The sequence below is a fragment of the Helianthus annuus genome, chromosome 17 (assembly GCF_002127325.2).
Source record: "Helianthus annuus cultivar XRQ/B chromosome 17, HanXRQr2.0-SUNRISE, whole genome shotgun sequence".
Classification (NCBI taxonomy): Eukaryota; Viridiplantae; Streptophyta; class Magnoliopsida; order Asterales; family Asteraceae; genus Helianthus; species Helianthus annuus.
This window is the reverse complement of record NC_035449.2, coordinates 170,827,338-170,844,925: the sequence shown is the minus strand read 5'-3', so window position 1 is coordinate 170,844,925 and position 17,588 is coordinate 170,827,338. Positions and strand designations below refer to the sequence as shown.

At 35.6% G+C, this 17,588-nt stretch overlaps 1 protein-coding gene across 1 annotated transcript; it reads left to right on the top strand.

Annotated features, from left to right (window-relative positions):
• Nucleotides 1-1,037: 1,037 nt before the first annotated feature.
• On the top strand, nt 1,038-4,546 carry LOC110925925 (zinc finger CCCH domain-containing protein 17). The gene is made up of 3 exons (XM_022169721.2): nt 1,038-1,414; nt 2,486-2,596; nt 2,719-4,546. The coding sequence occupies exons 1-3, from the start codon at nt 1,259-1,261 to the stop codon at nt 4,348-4,350; spliced, it is 1,899 nt and encodes a 632-aa protein (XP_022025413.1). The 5' UTR covers nt 1,038-1,258; the 3' UTR covers nt 4,351-4,546.
• Nucleotides 4,547-17,588: the final 13,042 nt, after the last annotated feature.

The window sequence follows — 17,588 nt, the reverse complement described above, 5'->3', positions numbered from 1 at the left end:
ATTTATTTCTCTAAATTAAAATACAACTTTTACTCTTTATTTAATTTGTTTTCTAACCACCGGAAGAAGGCTACACAGGAGCCATATTTGCTTATGACCCATTGGACCCATTGTTTTTTATTTAGTTTTCTTTTTATATATAAACCACATATTTTTATTCATTATAAATTTGACAATTTGTAAGTTCTTGTGTCGTCTGATCATCAAAGATAACATTTTTTTTTTGACAAAGTAGGGGTGTTAAACGGGTCATATTCGCGGGTTGGTGGGTTCAACCTGACCCGAACCCGAAAATTTTAGAAAAACCTGAACACGACCCATACCCGAAAATCATGTCATACATATAAACTCAAACAAGACCTGAATATTTACGGGTTGACCTGAACACGACTCATTACCCGATTTCTTTTCCCCCGCAAATTAGTATATTAAAGGTAAAATTTACCAAAAAAACACAAATGTATATAATACAATTTACATTTAAATTATAAAATCTTATGTCATTTTTTCTTTTTAAGTTATAATTATGTCATAAAATACACACATAATTTAATTTGTAACTTAATTTAAATTATTATTTAATTTGTTAATTGTAGATAATTATTATTTAATTTAAATTATTAAATTTTGAGTAAAATGCACGGATAGTTCCTGTGGTTTTGTAAAATAATACATATAGTCCCCAACTTTTGAAAATTACACTGGTTTAACGCCTTTACTATATTAAAAAATATTAAAAGATAAAGTTAACTCAAGTGGCCCCACCCCACCCTTACCCTCACCCTCACCACCTGCAACTCCCTCATCGATACACGCCTTCTTCATGCATTTTACAAAAATTGGGTACATAACACAAAATTTTGTTTGGATATCAGAAAAGCGTTTTAAAAATATCGTTTTATAATTGTTAAATCTTCGTTATTAACTATTTGATTTTTATTTACTTAACCCGTGTAATACACGGGGTTATAACCTAGTTTTCCAATAAAATAATCAATTAAAATACAAATAGATCACCCTAAAAGCCAAAATCATAAATATAAAAGGATTGCAGCAAGAACCATAGAACTCTTTTTTTAGGGTTTCATCTCTCCAATTCCCCCCTTTCATTCTCCTATTCCCAAATTAAAGATTAGATCCACAATCATCAATTGTTATCGAACAAACCCTAGATCCACCAATCAAAATCACCCAATTTCCACTTTCTTATTCGAATCACAACTCTATAATCCCCAAATCTTCAATCAAAACCCCAACCATGGTTGGCGGTACAGCAAATCAACAACAACAACAAGCTCCTCAATTGGCTAATCAATCTTCGGCAGCTCACACAGCTACATCGGAGGAAGATGAGGTTCTGAAAAGAAACACTGATTGCGTTTACTTTCTTGCTTCACCCTTAACTTGCAAAAAGGTAACTTTTTTTATTTTTATTTTAATTTACATGATACTGGTAGGGCAGATTGTGTTTTTTTGGTTGTTTTATTAGATCTTTGATGTTTTTGATTTGGGGATCTTGAAATTAGGTTTATTAATTTGTGGGTTGTGTTAGACTTGATGTATTATGCATGTGTGATAGGGTTATTTTGACAAATGATTTAGAAGTAAGTTTGAATAAAAGATATTAGTTTTATTAGTCTTTTTAGCAATGGGTGACTGAGGACTAATAAGCATGGTTGCAAAAGTCGCTAGGCGCTCCCTAGTCGGATTCGGGAGTACTCGGGAAGTACTCGGCTTAGGCGGAGATTACTCGGGGAGTAATTGGCCTGGGAGAACAGTACTCGTGCCTCTCGGCAGCCTACCTTGTAGCGAGTACTCGGAGCCTAGGCGGGACTTTTACAACCATGCTAATAAGCAGGAAGAAATCATCAATCTTTGATAATGGTTTGATTGTTCAATTTGTTGCAAGTTTTAATCTTTTAAAGTGACAAATTTAACAAAACTTGATAGTAGTTCTGTTTGGTTAATAGAGTGATAATTTTTTAGGGGTTTTTTTGATCGAAGCTTGATTATTATTTGACATGTTTTGTTTAGTTATTACAGGTTGAATTGATAAGATATCGTTATATCTTGATGCTTTCGGTTAGCTGCATCTATTTTTAGGCTTCTATTTTTGTCGTTCTTCTCTTTGTGATTTGTACGTGTAAATTGTTTACATACCGTATCTTGACGAATACAAGTAATTGGATACATCTGTACTATATTATCTTACATATAAGGAGGACAAAAAGTTAACCTTACATACTTTTAAGTGTCTAACTATTATCTTCTTAGGGACCATGCCTGTAAGCAAGAAGGCCTAAAGTTTGTGTGGGTTCATGTAGCTCCCAATGACCCAAACACTAAGAGATTATTCTTACTATTGTAGTATTGTGCAGGATGCTCATTCATTTATAATTGACTTAGCTGTTAAATCTAGTTACTTGGAGATTCATTATTATAACTAATGCGGTATCGTATTTATTTACCATTATTTTATTTACAGGGAAGTGAGTGTGAGTACCGCCATAGCGACATTGCACGGGTCAACCCTAGAGATTGCTGGTACTGGTTAAACGGGAACTGCTTAAATCCAAAATGTGCTTTCCGTCACCCCGTGAGTATTCTTGCTCTTTTTGTTGGTCAATACAACATGTGGCAATTCCTACTCCTTTATATGTTAATCGATCATTTTGGGTTTATTGTTGTGGATGACTAATCACTATATGTTTATTGCAGCCTCTTGATGGATTGGTGGGATCTGACGCTCCGACTCCCATGGGACCTCCTGCACCAGCACCTGCACCACACGCCACTCCTTACGCTACACCCAAACAAGGAGTTCCCTGTATCTTCTTTCAAAAAGGTTACTGTTTAAAAGGACACTTATGCCCTTTCTTGCATGGCCCACCAAATTCAGTCATTAATAAACCTACGCAACCCGGGCCCACTAACCTTGTTACCGAGCCTCCTAAGATGGCTCAACAGGTAACCATTCAAAAGCCCGTTGAGTCTCGGCTTCCTCAGGCGAAGCAACCACCTCTTCCAACCAGAACTATTGTTGATAAAAAGATAGCACCGCCAGCTCGTGTGGTTCCTGCGGTTCTGCCACCTGTCATGAACGACCCACCATCTAATCAACCTAACCGTAGTGCGTATCATGGTTATCATGCATCGAACAATGAAAGAGTTGTTAGCGGGAAAGATGCCGATGAGTATTCAAGAGAGCTTTCTCCTGGTTTTGATGTTCTCGTGGATAATGAACATGAAGATTCTCGTCCCTATTATGACATTGACCATGTTGACCGAGATATGTACCATGAGCATCGTGATTATGACCATTATAATGAACGCGACGGTCGTTTTGATGTTGATCGCATTGACCATCCAGAAAAGCGGCCGTATCCTAGAAACGACCGTGAAAACGAGTCGGATTTACGCCACCGTATATCACAGCAACGTAGGGGTATCGACAACGGTTCGAGGTCGGCTGGTAATCGTGAAAGTCACACTGACCGGATGCCGAGGAGGGACAGGGACAGGGACCGTGACAGTGACAGGGACAGGGACAGGGACAGCCGTCACCACCTGGATCAGGGGTCTCTTAGTAGCAGGCTTAGAGGAAGAATAAAGATTCCGGGTAGATCTGGGAGGTCGGTTTCTCCTACTAAAGAAAACAACTCGAGGGTAGAAAGGGAAATTGACGTCGAAAGAAGGCATATATCTAGGTACTCCCCTGGAAGACCGCTGTCTCTTAATCAGACGCGCCTCGGAGACCGAATAACCGACAGCAAGTTTGCTGGACCAAAAAGATTGTCAGAACTGAAAGGTGTTAGAACCGAACATCAACCAAACGACGAACAATCTTTGGGGAAAAGGAAACACCCAAAAATGGAGGACGAATTGTCATTTGAAGGACCGAAATCCCTTAGTGAGATTTTAAAGCGCAAACGAGGGGTTAGCAACGATACCAATAATAATAATAATAATAATAATAATGAAGTTAATAATAATAATAATAATACAAAAGATGATAATGAGAAGAAAATAGAGACCATACCTGCTGCTGTTTCAGCCGATTTTGATGCAGAAAACGATAAAGATAAAGCGTTGGAGGGCAATAATAATGTAAATTATGGTGGGAGTGAGGTGGAAAAAGAAGTTGGTATGGTTGAGGAAGATGCATTGCTTGATGAGGAGCTTGAAGCTTATGATGAAAACCGAGATGGAGATAACGAGTACGAGTATGAGGAGGGTGAAGAAGATTATAATATGGAAGAAGGTGAAGAAGAATATGTTGAAGAAGAAGAAGAAGAAGATGTTGAGGGAGATGAATATGGAAATAAAGAGAGTGCTGCTGTGTACTCTTAGAAGAAGAAGAAGGGTACAACTCATCTTTCTTACTTTCTTTCTTTCTTTGTATGTTAACTGTTATAGATTTTGATTTGTATTCACGTATTTACATTTAGTGGCTTTTTGGCCAACATCTTTGATCAAAGTATACTTATAATTTGTTACTTGTATTTGTTTTCTTTGACCCGACTCTAGTAACTGTTCGTTTGGTCTACTGGCATGGTATCGGGTTATTCATTATGAATCTGCGGCTCATTTACTAGTATCATGCGAATTTGCAAAGTTCATACGGAGTCTGATTTTCGAGTGGTGTAACCTGCCTTGCCTACAGGCAAGTCCTGATGTGAATGTCTTTTGTGGGGACTCTCCCTACTGAAGACATGTATGTCGTTAATACGTTGTTGATATGAGGTTAAGATTCTCGTCCAAACTATTCACTTATTTGTCGGCGAGGTCCCATTTCCGAGGGGTGATTTTCAGATAAGATTCCCACCCAAATTTTCCAGTCATATGTCCGTGAGGGCCTATTCGGACGGGTATTTCCGTCGGTATATTGTCTCTAATAAGATATACAAATAGCAACTGAAACCTACCATAAATGACAATCCAACATCGACTATTTAAAAACCGTAAATCATAACAAAAAAAAAAAAAGGCTCGTTTGTTTTTGTTTGATACCTATAAACTCTATTTTATATCCTCTTTTATCTATTTGGTGATAACTAAAATATTGAAAATGGTGGTCTCAAAGTTAAGATCCGACAATGATGATTTTTGGAATCCTCTTCTTTGCGGTGACCCTATTTTTTCTGGGATAGATCACCTATGTTAAATACTTGTTGCGGTCTAGGAATTAAGCCTACCCAAAGTCGGGGCGCTAGTTGGGTTACATGGAGCTAGAGGCGTGTTCTTGTATCAACGTTTACCAGGCTTAGTTCAAGAAAATAGCTAAAATTAGTTTCTTCTGCCTTTTCTCTTCAAAATCAAAGTTTTGAAGAGAATACTAGCTTTGAATATACAATGTAGTATAAGAATATTTTTATTTTATATGTATGTTTTAACACCAAAATGATTTAAAACTTATTTGTGTCCATTAAGAGTAGATGGATCTCCACAAATATGTAAGGGAACAGATGTGAATGCTCTTAGGTGAGTAGATCATGTTTTCAAAAGAAAGCACACGTCAAAGTTTTATTTCAAATTCGAATATTAGAATGTTTGGATAAATAAACCGGTAGGGGGTGTTCATATGGTTTTGTTTTCGAGTTTCGGGTTGTTAGTTGGGAAAATAACCCGATAACTAACCCATTTAGAGTTCGGGTTGGCCAGGTTTGGGTTATTTGCTTTGGGTTAGTTTGGGTCGGGTTGTTTGGTTTTTAGGTTTATATATAAAATGAAAATAATATAGTATCTTTATCTTATTTAATGTGTTTATCTTTTACTAATTCTCATTACCTTTTGTGACATGATTGTATTACCTCTTTGAAACTAAATTAACTTAACCACTTAATTTAACCATATTAATTTAACTTAACTCAACTTGACTAAGGTGTGCATACGGCTTTGGGCCCCCTAATCGGATTCGGTGTAAGCTTCTGGTATTGAACCAGACTTTACTAGAGTTTTTTAGTATTGAACCAGATTCGGTGACAAGCTTCTGGTATTGAAACAAATCTTGGGGTAATAAAAAGCTTATGATATTACATTGAGATCCTTAGGGAAGGCTTCTGGTAATGCACGAGATCCGATTGGGGGGGGGGGGGTAAAACTTAAGAAGGTAAATTAATGGAGGGACATGATAATTCGGTAAAATAAAAGAGACCAGTGAAATGGAACCTATTTTTCTTATTTGATAACATAATTTGATGAATAAATTGCTCCGGTAATTAATTAATTATCCTTAAACGTGTCCCTGTTGATGCATATTTGTGTGGATGCAGCTCAGTTTGGTTCGGCTCGGCTTAGTTTAGTTCGGTTCGAGACCGAAGTCAACGACGTTCCTCCGTCGTACGACCCGACATTCGCGATACAAGAACGAAGATTATGCGAGATGACATCATCATGATGATGTCACTTACAAATATAAATTGAACTTTGTTTGTTCATGAACTAAATGTCACGAAGAATCCTTTTTTTTATTTCTTCACGAAGAATCATACTTCACGAAGCATTATGGGTTCTTTGTGGGACTTTAGTCCTTCGTGGCCCTGTAAGTTCTTCGTGGTGTTAGCTGGGTCTTGGCCTATAAATACCCACACATGTTTACAAGGTTCTGTAAGAGTGCATAAAGAGAGGCTAGTGGAGAGGCTACGGATGGTCTCTCAAGGTGAGTTAAAAAAAGTACAAACCCTTTATAAAAATACAATCACAAAACTATTATATCACATTATAGGCTAGGCATCATGCTCATAACTATGTATGGAATTATATATATCATGCATGCTACATGTCATACAAAGCAATACATTATGTAAAGAGTAAATGCTATTTTAGTCCCTATAGATTGGGTCATTTTGTTAGTTTACTTCAAAGGTTTGAAACATTGGCATTTAGTTCAAATAGTTTTAAACGTTTTCATTTTAGTTTTCTGAGTTAACTCCATCTCTTTATTTTGTTAACTAGAAGGGCATTTTGGTCATTTTAAATGTAATTCTGTTAACTAGAAGGGCAATTTGACCATATAAAATGATCGAATTATCCTTCTAGCTAACATAAAAAATGGACGGAGTTAACCTAGTGGACTACAATGACAACGCTTAAAACTATTTGGACTAAAATAACAACATTTCAAACATTTGGACTAAACTGACAAAATGATCCAAACTACAGGGACTAAAATGACATTTAACTCTTATGTAAATGTATTAACTATTATGGCATTATGCGATCATCTTGACGGCGTGACCATAATCAAAATCAGCTGGAACTTGGAATCTTATTTTTAATGGCTTCTATTTTTTAGGTTTTGGCTGTGCTTGATTTGCATTTTGTCTCTCGCTCTCTTATGAAAACTTCGTCAACCCTCAATCTTTTGAATTTTATGCTAAAATTATGTGATTCTGTATCTTTTAAAAACCACGAATACAAAATAGGTGTGTTATCATACTTCCTGTAGGAACTAAGTTCACGTTTTATTAAAAACTAGTAGGGTGCCCGCGCGATGCGGCGGGAGCGACACTTTACATTGCGACACTCGTTTCTGGTAGTTTTCTTGTTAGTATAATAATTACGATAACATTATTGTGGTGGATATATGTCATAAGTGTTACACATATGTAAAGTTTTGTTTTTTTATAAAAATTAATAATCAAAAGACAAAAAATATTGTTTTTTTTATAAAAATTAATAATCTAAAGACAAAAAATAAAAGATAAGTTGTTATAACTGTAAAGTATTTTATTTTATTGGTTAAATTATAAAGTATAATTTTATTCTTTAAAGTTCATAACTTTTATTAAATATCCACATAGTACTCATCCAATACGCTTTAAGTTTAAAATTTTCGTTTTTATAGAAATAAAAAAATAGTATTCGACTCATAAGTACATTTAGAGCTTTAACTTAAATTGTTAAATTTCAGTTTTTTACAGATATAAAATATTTATATTTTTATAAAATTTCAAGAACTGTTTTTTATAAAAAAATGTAGGATGTTAAGAGTTTATATCTTTATTAACTTTATATCATACTAAGTTCAGATTTTTAGTTCCTAACTAATCTTATCTATATAAGTCTACTTTTAATTTATAATCCCTAAAAATATGCAACACAATTTACCATGTATCTAGTCAGGTTGGTAAAGAATTCTTTTGAAACTGACTAATATTATCTATAACAATATTGTTGAACTTATAATTCCTAAAAAATTGCAACACATTTTAGTATTTATCTAGTAAAGATTGTAAGTTTCTGGAGTATTTTATTTATATTACTTGTTACAAAAAATGTTTATAAAAGAAATATTTTGTTATAAAAACAAAATGTTGTGTTTATAAATAAAGTAAAAAATAAAAATTATTAGCACAAAAAATAAAGTTCAAATACAAAATAAAATTTATTCATACGTCTAGATCAAACATAACAACTAAAAATGAAAAAAAAAACATAAAACACTTGATAGATTTCATATTAAACTACATGAAATCTGTTCCGCTTCTGAATTGATGATACTCGAGGTATTTTTAATCGGGTTTTTCTGGTTTGTGCTTGAATCAGCAGTATTTTCTAATTCATCTTCTTTGTAATTCTCATCAGAATCATCTAAATTAACAACCTCACTCTATTTTCAAGAGAGTCTCTTGGATCTCTTCTTTTGAGTCTCAAACTTCTGATTCTTAAAAGGTACAAAAATTGAATACAAAAGTTAAAAATATTAAATAAACCTTAAAATTACATCTTCACTAAATTCACGTTAAAGATTAGACTTGTATGAACTAAACATTGCAATATAAGAAATAATATCAACACTATGGAAAAATAGAGCATCTTGCAGAAGTCTTTGCCAGGACTTTTCAAGCGAATTTATGGTTCTTCAAAGATTTTTTCATGCATTATGTTAGGTATCAAGGAAAATCAATTCTTGCTTCAAAAGGGATGTTTCTTTTAATGAATAAAAGGAAAGATTACTTTTTCAATTTCTGGAAATCTTATTTTTACATGTGGTCTTATCCAGGAAGGATTTCTATAAACCAATTATCCAATCATTCCCTTGACTTTCTGGGTTATCGTTCAATTACGTAAATCAATAGTTCAAACCGCACTCAAAGGTAGGGCATTTCTTTATGGATCATTATTATCAGTAGCACTTCTAGTCATTACATTTAGAAAGATTTTTTATAGTTCTAAAAGTAATAATTTATTAAAATTAAATGAGTCGTTTCACCATCATCCTATAATAAAACACACATATAATAACATAACGAACATGTTAATATGAAAGATATACGCAAAAATAATACTTAAAAACCAACAAAAATACCTTAGAAGCTTGTTCGACAAACGGGTTGTTTAAATTGGCATGTTCATCATGCAACTGAATCTGAAAAATCAAATAAGTTAACATGCACATAAACGTAAATAAAAGAAAACAATTATTTACTGTTGCGATATAACAGAACTGATCTTAGAATTTTCGCATGCTTGATTTTTCGCAAAAATTGAATTCAGAACTGGATCTATTTTTTTTAACTTTGTTTAGCAATAGATATAGGGTGTCCTGTTATGTATTTATAGTAGTAACTATACAAGCGCATTAGGGTTTAATTTTAGATTTGTCACCCCTTTATTTAGGAAGTTTGTTGTGGTTAGTTTTAAGTTTTTATAAGATATATGTAAGTACAGATATTAGACAGTTTTAATAAAATAAAATGCGACACATAATATCTTCATTTTATGTTACGATACTTTTAATTCTTTTTGTTTTTGTTTGCATAGATGGAGCACATCTTTGTAGATTAAACACATTAGATCACATGTATTAACTACTTGTACATTAAAGCATTATCGACTTGTACCTTTTAATCCGTGCGTCGATATTGAACAAGATAACTACCGAAACCTCGACAAAAATGTGTAGGTCGTCATGCTATCTTTGGATTTTTTTTTAAACAGTATAGTTTATAAGATATGTCAAGAAAACTTAAAAAAAACATAAGTTTGTTGTGGATGGATGAATTGTAACTAATTATTTATAATTTTGTTAAAACCTTAGGGATTTAAGTGTAATAAGTTTATGGGCTAAAAAATAAATAGTGTTTAAAAGACCAAACTACCCTCATTTAAGGATCTTTCTATAAATAAAGGGGGGGGGGGGGAAAGTTCTTATTTTTTGGGTATCTTAAAATACCACTCCCTCATGCATTATAATATAGTATAGATATTAATAAAATAAATATAATAACGAGATTCTCGTTATTTGTGGGAAATTCGACTAGTACAATGCCGGTTACAAAACTAAATAAACGAATATAAAATACAACTAAATTGTACCAATCTTGATTCAAAGCCAATGTCTTTGAAAACTTCAACCACACTTACGAGATCGAAACTCCGCTACAAGACAAACAAAATTGTTGACGGTTTTGGTTGAGGCACGTGTTCAACACGCTTCCCTTAAAACAGATTTCGCATCTCCTCTCAGACGGTTCTGTCTCCCAGGGTACAACAACCGGAACAGTATGTATACCGCCAGAGATGGCACTCGCGCCTGCGATAGCACCGGGTATCATAGTGTTCTAATTTACGTAGGAAAATAAAGATAAGTTGGTGATGGTGAAAAATTAGAGAGTACTCCTCTCTAAATTCTATAAAACTTTGTGCATAATTTTCTCTAGTATATTTCTTTCATCTCATTTTTCTCTATTTTCTTTTTTTGCATCCGATAAAGAGTCATAAGTTCCTTTTATACTCAAAACTAAAACTCCATATTTAATTTCTATTGTTTAAAGATATTTATAACAATAAAAACCTTATTATGAGTCAAAAAGGATTAATTTTATGTTAATGTCATATTAAATAAAATAATAAGACATAATAAAACTTACATCATGACTCTTGAATAGAGATTAAATGTCATAAAACCACCAATTTATGACAAAGATGAATTTATACTAGAGTCACCAAAGTTTAGAAATATTTGTTGTAAATGATAATCAGAGATGAGAAAGATAATAAAAAGAACTGGTTTTATTGATTTGATTCTTGCATTCAAAACCTAGAAACAAGCCTTTATTTGTAGGCATTACAAGAACGAATAAAAAGGAAACATTTAAATATAGAGATGATGTTGAGGATCCATTATTTTTCTAAATTATGTTTTTTCTTTTTCTAACACTCCCACTCAAGTTGAATTATGGGATTTCCAAAATTTAACTTGGCCATTTGGGTTTTGGCATTGGTTTTGATTTGGTTTTTTTTTTTTTGGGTTTCTGGTTTTTGGGTTTTGAGCTTTTGGGTTTTGGTTTTGGGTTTTTGAGTTTTTGGATTTTTTTTTGGTTTTGATTTTTTTGAGCGGAAACGTAATATTTTGACATGAGCACTTCGCCTTTTTTCAGTGCCACGTCCATCCACCATGATCTTCAGCCTCAGATGTGCCTTCACTTTGAACACTAATTATTTCTTTAGAAGCATTACTGCCGCCATCCTTCTCATCGCTGTTGTTACCTATGGCAATGACAAGCTTCCCCTCTTGATTCGGGTTCTTAGTTTTGTGGTTGTCACTCCACCAATCAGGGAAACCCACGATTTTAAAGCACTGCTCTTTGGTGTGTCCCTCATATCACAGTGACTACATTTCAGTTTGGATTTGTCGATTCGGGATGATGATTTTCCAGTGAAGTCTGACCGCCGCTGTCCCTTTGTGATTAACCCCCGTCCATCGATTTCAGTGATTCCGCCAGCGACAAGCCCCGCTGCCACGCCGGACTGAGAAGTTTCAGAGATGGTACCAAGGATTCCTTGATGTGCCATCTCCTTCCTTACAGCCGCGTAGGCTTGCTCAGTCGAGGGAAGAGGATCCCACCGAAGGATTTCTCTTTTGACTGGGTCAAATTTTCTGTCAAGAGCATTCAGGAATTGGAATAATTTTTGTTCAGACCTGATGTTGTTATATGTTGCTATGCCAGCAGAGCAGGTCATTGGATTCGGATCCCTTCGATCGATTTCTCCCCAAATGCCTTGTAGCTTGATCCAGAAATCTTCTAGGGCCAAGCCGTTTTGCTTGAGTTCGTTTGCTTTGACATGTAAATCGAAGGTTTGTAGTTTATCTTTCCCACTGCTATATGTAACCACCAATGCGTCCCACAATGCCTTCGCAGTGGGAAACTCGGTGAGGTTACCGACTAACCCTGTTTCAATGTTTTGTATGAGCCATGAGAACACGACTAGATCGTCCTGTTCCCACTGCTCGTATTGTTCATCTGACGGGTTTGGTGGGGCAGGTTTTCCTGTAATATGGCTCAACAAGTTCTTAGATTTCCCCCTATAGCAACTCGAATCATTCGAGCCCATAGAGCGTATTTTTGACTATTCAGCTTGATATTGATCTTCAGACTATCGGACAAGGTTTGTTTTGGTGTTTGAGATTGGGTATTAAGGTTGGTTCGAAGAAGATTCGCAAGTTGAATTGCGAGATCGTCATTGTTGGTACGGTTGTTTGGGCTATCGTCTCCGGACATGGCAGTTGTGTAACCACTGGACACTTGAACCACTGGACACTTGAACGGGCGTTCAAGATTTAAAGTCGGTTCGTGGGGATAAAGGTTCGTGGAAGGTTTAAGGGTTTAAAGGTTCGTAGGGAAAGAAGACTGAACCTGACTTGAATTTGACTTGATTGACGAAGACTGAATCTTCGTCGGTTGGGAACTGGTTGCCTGCTTAATAATTATTTTGACTTTTTGACGTGCCTACTAGCTTGCTTCCAATTCTCTTCTTCGTGACTATCACCCTTGACTTTTTGACGTGCCTACTAGCCTGCTTAACAAAACAATAATGCCTTCTGCCGTTTGTTGTTATTTCGAAACAATGATTAACAACCAATTCCTTTTCTGATGCAATGATAATAATGGAACCCTGCTGCCGTCACTTTTAACCTTACTGCCGCCAATCCTTTGTGCTCCCCACTTTAAAGGTTTTCGAAAATAATAATAGGGATGCCTTTGTTGCTTTTCGATGTATAAAGCAACAATGTTTGACGAAGAGTAATGTTTGACGAAGAATAAAAAAGATTGGACGGAGAATCAAAGACGACAGGTTTGATGTTTGTTTTTGGTTTTGGTTGTGATTGACTGTAGAAGATGAGCAAGATGTTTCATGGATCAGAAACTTTGCTCTGATACCATGTTGTAAATGATAATCAGAGATGAGAAATATAATAAAAAGAACTGGTTTTATTGATTTGATTCTTGCATTCAAAACCTAGAAACAAGCCTTTATTTATAGGCATTACAAGAACGAATAAAAAGGAAATATTTAAATATAGAGATGATGTTGAGGATCCATTATTTTTCTAAATCCCAAATAAAGGATGATATGCCTGAATTAGTTTGCACCAATTTTTTTTTATTTTTATTTATTTATTTATTATATATATGAACTGGCCGAGTTACATCAATAACGCAGGTAAGCGAGCAACAAGCTGCGCCGCTACCCCCTTCTGAATAGCAAACCCTAGCCTATTAAAGACAAACCCCTGCCCCCCTGTTGATGAGCAACTGCTGTGGACAACCTTTTGGACCCTAGTCAACAAACGGATAGCTTCTGGAGCTAGGGAGCCAAAGGTGTCAAAGGCGAAGGGGACAAATGCATGTTGGTTATCAGCACAGGCTTTAGCGTGTTTATCCACCTTTTTTGATTCTGCTTTCCTTATAGCTTGTCCTGCTACAAACCCGCTATCCCTTAAACCAGCTAAGGGGGAGACTCCTGTGAGATCCACACAAGCATGTTTCCCTCCCGCCCAGCCAAAGACGAGCAGATCTGCTGGTCTCAATGTAGATCTCCCTTCCATGGGATCCGTAAGGAAATTCACAGGGGCCTCCTTCTTGGCAGAAATCCCCGCTCTCCTCAAGATGTCCCCTAAAACATCCCTCACCCAGTCATGCCGATATTTGAACCCAGGGAGCTCCTTACAATGAACAGCATGCTCCCCGTATTTATCCATGCAGGCTTTATGGCAGATTGGGCAGGTTCCGTCTTCTGGATACATAGGGATCATCAGCCGGTATTTGAGGATAGCCCTATACTCAACAGCCGACATGCATTGCCCCAGCCCCTCGATCGGGATAACAGGTTTCTAAATTATATTTTTTTTTTCTTTTTCTAACAATATTCACTTCAATCACTCAACTTCGAGCATCGATATTCTATTCATCTTAGCTTCATTTTGGACATAGTTTGATTCATTATTATGATCCTCTCACCACATAGAACACAAACCCACTAATTATTATTTATACCACACATATATAAATATAATTATTGATGTTCAAAATATTTAGTGAAAAACTCATTTTCACTAAATTTTCAACACTTCCACATGTTAAAATTATAAAAAAAGCATATTTTGTTTTTCTTTTTATGAAAAAGGTCGGCCTTAGAATCTGTTTAGTTGCTGTAAAAAAACAATATGGAATGTCAATAGCAGTACGTAGTCAACAAAATAATATTTTAGGCAACAATAAGGGGGAAGATCAGACGAGCAAAAATTGATATCTTGAAGTAGGAACACGCTGTTGGTTCAGGTACCACTTCACACACTCACACACACTAAAACTCACGTAGAATTATATTATGTATGTAGTGAAAGATAATTCTCAACATATACAAAAACAAGTTGCTTACGTGATCAGGTAATAGTATTGTTAAGTAGTTGGTCATTTTTGGCGGTCACTTTGACTTTTGTTGTTTTTTTTTCTTTTTCATATAATAGTTATTTATAGGTGATGCCAAATTACAATTTTATCCCAGGTGTAAAATTACGATTTCGTCCTCGATTCAAAATAAGATTTCACTTTTGCCCCTTGCTTAAATTTACGATTTTGCCCTCAATTAAAAAAAATACAATTTTGCCCTCAGTTCAAAATAAAAATATGCTTTTGCCCTCAGCTAGAGTCATGCCAAGTTACGATTTGGTTCCCAGTATAAAATTACGATTTTGCCCCCAGATAAAAATTACGATTTCGCCCGCAGCTAAAATATTACGATTTTGCCCCCATTTCAAAATAAAAAAATGGTTTTGCCCTCAGTTAAAAATATTATTTTACCTCCATTTTAAAATTACGATTTTACCTTCGCTAATCTTGCCATCGGTTTTTTTCCTTTGACAAAACCATGGTAGTGTTTTATTTTTCTTTGTTGACTTAATTTTGTTTTTATTCATGCCAAACAGCTGCCTAGCACTCGCTAATTGTTCCTGACAAATTATTGTTTTGCCCCCAACTCTAAGTTACACGCTTGTCATCGTTTTAGTTAAATTTTTTTTTCTCATAACTATGGTACTTTTTTTTTTAATTGGTTAACTTGATGTGTCTTTTTTTTATATCGTGTTATAGGTAGCATGTACAACTAACCGACATAAAGGCGTACATGTTATTAACCTAAGAAATACTCGGTTTAGCGCCCCGCAACGCGGGCGGCGCATAACTCTAGCTGCCTAACACTGGCTCATTAGTCCTGAAAAATTACAGTTTTGCCCTGAGCCAAAAACTACGGTCTTATCATCGTTTTTTTTCCATAGCAAAATTATAGTAGTCTTTTTTTAACTGATTGAGAATTATTCGGTCATTGCCCCGCAACGCAGACGGGGCATCTACTAGTTCGAATAGAAAGCTTCCATTGAATGAAAAGGGTACACTCTCTATTCAATAAACATAGAGGCTTTAAATAGCCATAATACAATTGCAACGTGGGGATTAAAAAACTAAAAAAAAAAAAACTAAACATCCTACTCTTACGGAAAACAAATAAAAATATTCCACTTTGCCATGATTCATAGAATATGCAACCAATTTCAACGTTCATTTGTTTACTGGGTCCACGATTCCCTGCAAACTAGCTCGATCCAGTTGGATCCGACTGACTAAGAACCATCCCACATAATCTGACCCATTAACTATTGAACCGTGACTCGATGACGTGACGACCCGACCCGTAACCAAACCGATTAACCCAACACACGCAAGGATCAAGATGAACAAACGGGTTATCAGACGGCTAAGACAAGGAAGAGAAGACAATAAATTTTGGTTGTGTGATGAGGTTAAAGCAAAGAAGTCTATCTTTTGAAATATTAAAAAATATTATGTGATAGATTGTATCAATATAGAGAAGTGAAGAAGAAAATCATGTGATATGATCAAAGTACGGAAACTAAGAAGTGTGATAAGATCCAATCGTAAAGGGCAAAAGGAAAACTCGTGCGACTCGGAACACTTTAAATGGATCAAATTTATTCTTCACCACCTGCCTAAACATGATCATCATCACTAGTGGCTCTATATATACCGTCTCACCCTTAACACCATTAGTTAGTTATGTTGGGTTAATCGGGTTTGGTTCACGGGTTACGGTTCGCACTACAAGAAAACGGGGCAATAGAGGCGACACCAATAGCAGCGACAAACCATATGTCGCCGCTATTGGTCGATCCGGAGCACGGTGTCCCAGATTAAACCCCAGCCATCCATTTCTTATCTTGATCCAACGGCTGGGGTTTACCCTAGTCAATAGAGGCGACACTAAAGGTAATAGCAGCGATGTGCGTCGCCCCTGTTACCTTTTCGAAGAACAACAAACTAAAAGCCGGATTTCTTCCCTCTTTCCCCATTTTCCCCCCAATCCTTTCATCTCTCCTACCGGAAAAAAAAATCAAATCGTGAAAATCACTTCAAGTTCACAATTCTTCTCCCAAATCGGTTAGTACTGTTAGTTTTTGTCGAATTTCTTCATTAATTTGTTATATATTTGTTAATTTCCTTACTTTTTTGTGTATGTATATGTGTTTGCTTGAAAATTCCGGCCATTCACCTCGTCTCCGACGTCACCACCACCTTATAGGAGCTTCAAATAAGGTTAGTTTTCTTTTAATTTTGCTCCTCATACCTTTTGAGTTCTTATCAAGGTTGTCTTCAAATCAATCAAAGGTGTTTGGTCGTTGTTTAGTCGAGTATAAAAGGGTTTTAGTCCTGTTTAAGGTCATTGTGGCTAGCCGGAAGAGTCCGTTTAGTCTGTATCGGGAGGATATTTCGTCTTTTGAAAGCGGGCAGATCTATGATCAGGCTGATGCCGCTGGGTTTATTAAGTTGTATGGGTTGGCTATGAGGGTTAGAGCCATGCTTGAGAAGGAGCAGGGTAAATTGTGAAATGTTGTTGATTAGGGTTCTTGTTCTTGAATTGAGAAACTTTATGGGGTTTAACCATTGAATAAATATCAGATTTCTATGTTCGAGGGGAAAGCAACCCACGGACGACGAGGATGACATTTTCGATATCGATGTATACGACGACATGATGTAGGTTTTCATGTTTTATGAAATTTTAGGATGTTTTGTCCAAATTAAACGACTGACTTTTAAGTAATGAATGTTAGTATGTACGAACATATAATTATTGTGTTTATGTAGTTTGTTTGTGTGTTTTTGAAAACGTGAAATCAACAGGTTTTGTATATTCCCGGGAAATATTGTAAAAGCAGCAAAAATATTGAAAAAAAAAACTTTTAGCAGCGACATGTCGCTGCTAATACTCATCAGGTAATAGTGACG

Coding starts and splice junctions, on each gene's coding strand:
- LOC110925925 (XM_022169721.2), top strand. CDS start 1,259: ATGGTTGGCGGTACAGCAAATCAACAACAACAACAAGCTCCTCAATTG. Junction 1,415..2,485: donor CACCCTTAACTTGCAAAAAG/GTAACTTTTTTT, acceptor TTTTATTTACAG/GGAAGTGAGTGTGAGTACCG. Junction 2,597..2,718: donor AATGTGCTTTCCGTCACCCC/GTGAGTATTCTT, acceptor TGTTTATTGCAG/CCTCTTGATGGATTGGTGGG.